Here is a 9,047-nt window from a genome sequence, read left to right on the forward strand (position 1 = left end):
CGTAGAGCTATAATTGACTAACGACCCCGGTTAAATCAATAAAATTATCAATAATGCAGCGATTTCGCATTAATAATAATACTACACGTGATTATTGGATCTAAATAATATAAAGATACAAACTTAAAGGTATGCTATTTACATGACAGTTGTGGTAATAATATTATTTTATTAAAATTAATCATTATTTTTTTACTTTTCCCGTGGAGATTTCGTGTCATCCCTACACTTCGTTCATAACACCTCGATTGAGAACCACTGGTATAATATATAGACTTATGGGTAACGGATTGACAATAATCTTATCTGAAATAGGTTATCTTTTCGTCGAACATTTCCGCAAATTTACTATTATATATATATATCGCCAATTATTATATCAGTAAAGTTTATAATTGCTATTATTATTCTTAGAATTTGAATGGAAATCATGATTTTACGAACAAGTGCTGATTTAGTTTAAATGTAAATAAATATAACATGTTGTATATCATTTTTATTCTAAGAAAAAATGTAATTGAAAAAAAATTAAAAACGAAATTTATGCATAATTTAATTTTTAAATAAACACAAAGGACTTAATTTTTATGTTTTTGGGGCGGTCATGACCCCCTCCCCTTGGATCCGCGCTTGCTTGGATGTTACACGGGTAGGAGTAAAAATATAATTAAAACTATTGAACTATGCAGCTTCTATTTTTAATTGTTTTTAAATTTCGGCGGTCTTTTTTACATATTAAATATTGTATGATATGATGTTGGTAAAGTATTTTTTGCCGGTTTGCAGCTGATATATTGCGTGATAAATGTATATTCATTGTCATTCTGTTATCATACGTAATTTAGTGGTCGGTTTATCATTCCATTTGATGTAACAAATTCTTTTATAATTTTGATTCTCATTCAATCACATTTTTCCGTTTTAGAGAATTTTATTTTAGTTATTAATTTAATAAACTTAACCAAATCACATAATGTTGATCAAAGTCAAAACTCTAACTGGAAAAGAAGTTAGTATTATATACTTTGTATAGTATCTATTGATGTATTGTTATTATATTTTTGTTGTCATTGTAGATAGAAATTGATATTGAACCTACGGACAGAGTGGAAAGAATCAAAGAAAGGGTCGAAGAAAAAGAAGGTATTCCGCCTCAGCAACAGAGGTTGATTTTTTCTGGAAAACAAATGTAAGCTACATTTTTTTTTTTAAATTTTAGTTTGAGTTGTATTGTATTAACAATATTGGTTTTAGGAATGATGAAAAGACTGCTCAAGATTATAAAGTGCAAGGAGGATCTGTATTACATTTGGTATTAGCATTAAGAGGAGGTATTTGCCGATCTACATGATGATTTGTAAAAGCAATTATTCTTATATCAAACATTTTTTTTTCAACTATTTTATTTATTTCCATTAATATTTAACTAAATTCAAAAAAAAATGAATAAATAAAAATATTTACTATAACCAATTATCAACAGTTTGTTCTTTAAATATGATTAAGATAACCATTTATTCAGTCACTGCCAAACTAGAAAAACATTTTTTGACCATATTTATATTATTGTCATTCATAATTATATCCTAAAACTTGATTTTGATTCAAATCAATCAAAGAATGTTGTATTTAATGCAAATTAATATTATATGATAAAAAATAAATCTATATAATACGTTAATATGACTTATTGTGTGTCAGTGGCGCAACCAGGGGGGTGGTCTCCGGGTCTGGACCCTCCCCCCCTTGGTACGTATAATAGTATATTAATATCATATTCTAGATATATATATTATAATTTTTTATTATTTGTATATTAGTTTATTTTGTCAGACCCCCCCTATGAAAAATTCCTGATTGCGCTACTGTTGTGTGTATTTTGATCTATTACTACAATAGTAATATTTATTTATGAGTTATTTTTAATTCCTAATAATGTGACTATTAATGTTATTTCCATTGTGAAGCTTTATTTCAATAGTTTTTATTAACGGCTTAAATTTATATTTTAAATTATATTATCAATTGTTTATACTTAATTTTAATTAAATAATTTTTTAAGATAATCAATGGAAAGAAAATAAACTGTGGTTGAAATTAAATATATTAGTATTTAATTGCAATAAGATAATTTATTTTAAATTATTATCTAAGCACAACACTTATTTATTTATTTTTATTAGAATCAATATCCTTACATCTTTTTTTTTAACCAAGAAACATATTGCCCTAGTTAAATGTTAACATTTTTTTGACCTATTTGCCCAAAAAGTAAATTTTACTTCAATATTATGAAATTTATAAATTTGATAAAACTTTTATGTATATTTTGAATATAATACATATACCTATATTTATATCTACTATTTATGGATTATAATTATGTAGGTAACTCATTTTGTTAGTTAGTTACTTGAATGCTTTTTAAGTCGCTAACTATCAAATTTAACATACAATATACACTATTAAATTTTATTAATTCCACAATACATCTATTGCTACCGAGGAAAATATTGTGTTATGGTTATTCAAACAACCCTAGTTCTTTACAAAAAAAAATATTTTCTGTGATTGACTTATTCACTTTGTAGGAAGGGATATATCTACTAGTTGCATTAATACATTTAATTAGCTATATTGATGCATTTTTTTACTACAATTATTTTGAAGTTGACTGTAATTATTCTGAGAATTATTATAAGAGTTGCTTTTATAATTATTATTAAAAAAAAACTTCCAATTAAAATTTGTATTATATTGTAGTTTTTATTCATTTCAAAATAAATGTGCATTATATCATATTACCTATACATAGAAAAATAGTATTAATTTTATTACATACAAAATAAATGTATAAATTTAATAACATTTTATCTAATCTTAATAATTTTTATCAATTATTACAAAAAAAAAATACGTATATATCTTATATATATACAGCACATTAAATCTTTAGTATACATTGTATTATTAATAAATTACATAGATCTTTATATGCTATATGGACTAGTGCAAAAACATAAAATATGTAATATGAATTACAAATACTTAAGTAAGATAATAATAGGTGATTTTCTCTAATACATATACTTATAAATTAAAATAAATACATATTTATATATATATATATATATATGTATATATTTAAATCTGGATATATAAATAATGTATTTTACAGTGACTGGTTGAAATATTTATTGTTATGATTGAAATTATGATTATTATTTGTAATAATATTAGTAAACTCAGAATTGTAACAATGCTTAATTACGGGAAATTGTCTTCGGGGAGGCTTTTTATTGTTGTCTGATGTTGTACTATCAGCTGTTATTAGCTTTTTACTTTTGTATCGTCGATTTTGGAACCATATTTTAACTTGAGTTGGAGTCAACCTTATCCTAGATGCCATTGCTTCTCGTTCTGTTGCCGATAAGTACCTTTGTTGCTTAAATCGTTGCTCTAATTCTGATATTACATCCTAAAAAAATCAATAAAACAAATATGATGTTAAATATTGAATTTTTAAAATATTTGTATTTTTTAATTTATTGCTGTACTCTTAGCAGAGTATGATCCTTTTTTTTTATTTTATTATAAATTTATAAATTGGTTACAATTTATTTAACTAGTTAGTTGAATGAGCTCCTATTCTCGAAATATTCAATCTGAAAAGCTAAACATTCAGAGTCTTAGAGGCCTGGTTTAAGTTGGTGACTGTGCATTCAGACATGACTGTTTTATCACATTCGACTACAAGGCCCCTTGAGATCTATTGAAATGAAAGTAACATTTTTTCTATGAAACAATACTAAGAATGAAAATAATGTAAGTATTTATATTATTTTGTATTATCCATACTATTAAATTGGCATTAGCATCAAATTATGAAAGAACCAATTAGGGAGGTCATTGTAATTTTATACACTGTTAGTCATTTGAAACACTAACAAATATGATGATCTAACTTTTTACTTAAGTTTAAATTTGTCTATTAGTATTTAAGTGTTTGAAAAATAGTTTGATACTAATTTTTTCCTATGTTATGATAGTCATAGAAATTTACTTTTTTATAATACCGAATCTATACTTCCTTTTAATTTTAATTTTCGAAATTCTGAAATTTTAATTTTAGATTAAAAACTATGCAATAATTAATTAAGTATGATTAAGGAATTGATAAATCGCCAATATATTTAAACTGATGAGTGTTTTACCAATAAATAATTTTTAACAGTTTTAATATAATTATAAATTCTATACTTATTCTATTAATTTCAATAGTAAATAATTCATTTACATTTTAGATTCTGAGTGAAGCAGAAAATATATTTGTTTTGCAATGATGTATTATTTTATTGTTTTCCAAATAAATAATTGAAAAAACGAAGAAAATATTACTAATCAATTTCAACCGAGTGCGAGTTTCGAATTTGGCACTTTCTAATATTTTGTCATCCACTTTCCCATTAAACTTTATAGAATACATATATTAGTATTTTATAGAAATTTCATATTTTCAAAATATTTTAATTACATTTGTACTGATCATAGGAACTTCAAATGTTTGATTAAAAGTTAAACCTATCTTAATAAGAAATTTGGTTCTATTAAGTACCCGGTCTTATTCTAACGGGCAGTAATTCTCAAATTGAGTAATAGGAAAAATCAAAAGGGCAGTTGACTTTATAAATATGAGCACCTTACAAAAATATAATTTTCCTTATAGAATGATTGAATTTCTACTGATTATTTAAAATTTGTGTAATTTATACACCTAACCTAGTAATAATTAATAATTATGTAAGCTTACAATCTTTGCTACTCTGATGATTAATTAATCTATGAAATTTAAATTTAACTAGTGGTATACGTATAACGGAAAAGATCCGTATTTTTTTCTAGAAATGTAATCTGATTCACCCGAACTCTCACTCAGAACAATGATATTAACAATAGTTGTGAAAGTTTAAAAAACCAATACAGCTATATTACCCGTATCAGTATCGAACCCGACTATGGAGTCTCGCCTTTTTTTTAGTATTAAATGTTGTACCCAATGATTATTGGGGAATTTCTAAAAATGATTTTTATCGTCACTGTTATAGTAATTAATTTTTAAATGTTTATATTTAGATACTGTTATTGAGTGTAAACATATTTGAATATAATTGTTTTCTAGTTTATTTTAAAACCATTATAAATATTGACTAACAATATAACTACCTGAGAAAAAAGTATTCTAGGTTTTCGTTTTGCTCTTTGTCTTTGACTTGTAGATGGTCTGATTGTGGTTTTTCTTAAGGATATTTGATCATATCTGTGCATCATAGGCTTATCGTTTAATGATGATTCTAAAACAAACATTAAACAAATACTAGTAAAACATCTTAAAAATCCAAATATTATTATAGGACTTGTACATTATTTTAATTGGTATAACTAATATCAGTATTGCATTATTTACAAAATCTTAATCATTAATTTTTACTTTTCGTAATGTATTTACGATTAAATATGATTTTAAATTATTTTTTATTATTATTTTTTTAAATATTTATGATTAAACTAGATCAAAAAATGATCCCTAACTATTATGTAATTAGCTTTATAAATGTAAATTTGAAGCATGAACAAAATTACTACTGTGGCACCAAATTTCCTGGATATAAGTAATTTCTAATTATTTTTTTCGGGATTTTATATATTTTTAATTTTTTTTTTAATTTTTATACAAATATTGTAATTCCTTGCTAATTTTTTACCACAGTTATTTTTAATAAACTATAAATTCATTATTTATTATTTAGTTCAACTCATCGTCTAAATTATGTTTCTGTATACTTTTTATGACTCGTGGTTATTTAGTTTTTAGAAAAAAATGAATGATTATTAAGTATTGAAAAAAATGAATATTTGTACTTGAGCATTCTTATTTTAAATACTATTTAAAAATAAATAAAGTGACTATTTTCTAGGATCATGATTGTTTAAAGACTTAAAAGGGCTTCAAGTTGTATAAATATAAGTATTTCCAATTTAAGTCTTTTTGGTAAAAATAAATACCAAAATGTTTTTAAATAATTATTATAATATTAATTATACATGTTTCATATAATATAAGATATTCCTATTTATTTTGATTGTAAAATATCATGGTATTAATAGTGCCTCCTACACGAGTGTTTTTTTTGCCTAGTTCAGAGCTTTTCTAGGGAGGCATGAAATGTCTTGAATTTTAGAGTGCTAATAATTTAATTGTTAAAATTTTTTAGTATATATATTTTAGAATACATAGGCATAAAATAAAGAAACGCATTTATTTCATGGGATGGCGTAATTATGAATTAAGTAAAAGGTATTTTAATGCATTTTCAATAATATATTAATAATATTGTTATCATTAAAACTATTACAGTTTGTATAACCGAAGAGATTCTCAACCAAGGGTGCCGTGAAATTATTCCAAACATAAAATAATGATACATAATATTTCAATATTAAAAACAAAATATTTTATGAAATAAACAGCGTATGCGTTAATTGTAATAACAATAGACCATTGTATTATGTATTTCATTTAACTATTTACTAATATATAATAAAGGATAAAAGTATTTAATTTACTTTTAATACATAATAATGTGTGTGGTTGTGTCTAATTAAAGGAACCCGAAATTTTAAAATATAAATATAATACACGAATATATGATGTACTACTATAGGGTTTTTAGTAATTACTTTCGGGTACCATGAGTCAAAAACAGATCGGGAACCTATCTATAAAATATCTATATGGTTAAACATATTATATCTACATATTTTATAAAAGCCAAAAAAAAAAAATATCGATACTAAATGGAGTAATTAATTACTCCATTGAGTACCGATCTTTTTTTTTTCTATAAACATTCCTATTGGAATGTCTATAGTATGACACCAGAGTAATACCAAATTTTGCAAGATTCACTTAGATTTGTCACAAATTATATTATATATATATATATATATTGAATGTATCAAAATAATAATTTACAATTAATCGTTGAAATATTTTTTTGTTTTCTTATTATTTCCTAACATTAAGAATACTATTTTAGACAATTTTTAAAAGACCTATGGGGGGATCTGACCCCCACAATGCCCCTTGTATACGCCCCTGTAATAGTAGTATCGATCAATGGTACGGCAAAAGGTTAGTTACAGTGTTAAACGTAAAGCAGTGGAGCAGTAGAGCGAGCTTCCCTCCAAAAATTTTTTTATTCTGAGATTTCAAGTACAGTACTCAGTGTACTGGGGTCAAATGGCATTAAATTAATTAGAAAAAATATACACATTGCAAGAATGAATGTTCACCCAAAGTTGCCGCGTGACTTTTCACAATCACTATTATGATTTCAAACCTACACAATAAAAATAGTGTAGACAGTCCTAAGTCTGTTGATAAAATGGAAAGGAAAATGTTGAAACTTTTTTGTAAATAAAATAGCATGGTATATACCATATATACTAGATATATGTTTTGAGTGACCGCAACTAGTATGTAACCTTTTTGTTAGGTGACTGCAACTAGTACGTAATTTTTGATGTTGACCGCAACTAGTATACACCGTAAACCAGTTCACCTCTTCCTGGTGTACCCTGGGTAAATCTAAATGAACTGAGACGTACTTGGACTACGTCAAAGTAGTGACCTTTTTCTCTTGGGACGCGTTCGGAACATTAAATAAGGGACATTTTGGGACGTACTTGGGAGTTTCCCATTATTAGCACCGGGCATCAAATTTCTTAGATATGGAATCGAGTGTTAGTCAATCATAAAATATACAAATCAAAAAGTAAAAGTTTTTTACAAAAGTGATACGAAAAATAAAATAAAAAAAACGTCTACGCGACGCGGTCGTTTAAGAGAGCTCGGAACGAAGACTTATTCGTGATTATGTGTGCACTCACTGAAATGTTGGTCCGCGGTTGCGGCGACGGGGGTGACGATTTGATGGGAACCGCGGTCGGATTGAAATGCGTGTTCGACGGGCCGATGGTCGCAGAAAACGTTAACCGGTTCCGGAAGGGTTAACGGCGGCAACGGCGCGGGCGGAATGTGCGGCCCTTCTTCCGCCGGGGTCCAGTCGCAAGCGTACGTGGGTGGCGGTGGTAGCAGAGGCTGCGCTTCCTGTCCGGACGACCAGCTGTCGTTGCACGTCACCGCGTCGTACTGACCGTATCCGCAATAGTAGCCCGTGGCGTCGTAGCAGTAGTTAGGGTCCGCGGACGCGTCCTGCTGCTGCCCGTAACACTCGCCATCGGTCTTGACGACCGGGTGCGGGTAAGACGAAGCCGCTGGCCCGTACTCGTCGGCCGCCGCCGGGGGATAATGCTGTTGGTAGTCGGCGTAGAAGTACTCGTCCGGGAACAGGTTCATGGTCAAGCGATCGCCGCCACGCATAGCTGTCGCATAGCCCTCGTCGGCGCAGTGTTCTCGTGTACTGCGCGTGTCCGTCCGAACGCAGGGCCGCTCCGGGGCGCAGCCGCGGGATCCCCGCCCAAACCGGCCGGATCGCGACCAATCGGCGTGCGCCGAACCGCCGAGCACATGGCCCGTCTCGGTCCGATCTAAATAATAATACATCGTAAACACACACACGTAATACACGCGCGCACGCACGTTCGAGGGAATGCATCGGTGTCTCGTCGTCGATCGAGATCCAACGCGATCGTTGCAGACGTCCGAGAACGATCGGTACGCATAACGATCGACATGTTACGATAATATTGGTGTTGTTACACGCGAATAAACGTCAACCGAACCTACGCGTTTGTGAATATGATTCATAGTCTCGTATGTTGCGTGCATGTGTGTACGTAAGGCGACTTGGCGTAATAGACTCGACTTCGTTGCGAGTGGCGTAAAAGTTTTCAAATGGTTTCGGTGAAAATAAAATCTTTTCTACTCGTGTAAATGGGTTGACGTGCAGTAACTATTTATAAATTTATATGTATATTTTTACGTGATATGTAACATACGTAAATGTAGTTATCGTGAGCCGTTA

At 28.9% G+C, this 9,047-nt stretch overlaps 2 protein-coding genes across 2 annotated transcripts; one reads left to right on the forward strand and one right to left on the reverse strand.

Moving 5' to 3' along the window:
- Positions 1 to 856: 856 nt before the first annotated feature.
- On the forward strand, positions 857 to 1,752 carry LOC112680645 (NEDD8). Its single transcript, XM_025550811.1, has 3 exons — positions 857 to 1,009; positions 1,077 to 1,189; positions 1,255 to 1,752. The coding sequence occupies exons 1-3, from the start codon at positions 974 to 976 to the stop codon at positions 1,349 to 1,351; spliced, it is 246 nt and encodes an 81-aa protein (XP_025406596.1). The 5' UTR covers positions 857 to 973; the 3' UTR covers positions 1,352 to 1,752.
- Positions 1,753 to 3,172: 1,420 nt separating this feature from the next.
- LOC112680738 (muscle-specific homeobox protein tinman-like) lies at positions 3,173 to 8,473 on the reverse strand. Its single transcript, XM_025550927.1, has 3 exons — positions 7,951 to 8,473; positions 5,224 to 5,351; positions 3,173 to 3,478 (listed from the first exon to the last, which is right to left on the reverse strand). Exons 1-3 carry the CDS (start codon positions 8,441 to 8,443, stop codon positions 3,173 to 3,175), a joined length of 927 nt encoding a protein of 308 aa, XP_025406712.1. The 5' UTR covers positions 8,444 to 8,473.
- Positions 8,474 to 9,047: the final 574 nt, after the last annotated feature.

Source organism: Sipha flava, unplaced genomic scaffold (assembly GCF_003268045.1).
Source record: "Sipha flava isolate LNK unplaced genomic scaffold, YSA_version1 101_pilon_pilon, whole genome shotgun sequence".
NCBI lineage: Eukaryota > Metazoa > Arthropoda > Insecta > Hemiptera > Aphididae > Sipha > Sipha flava.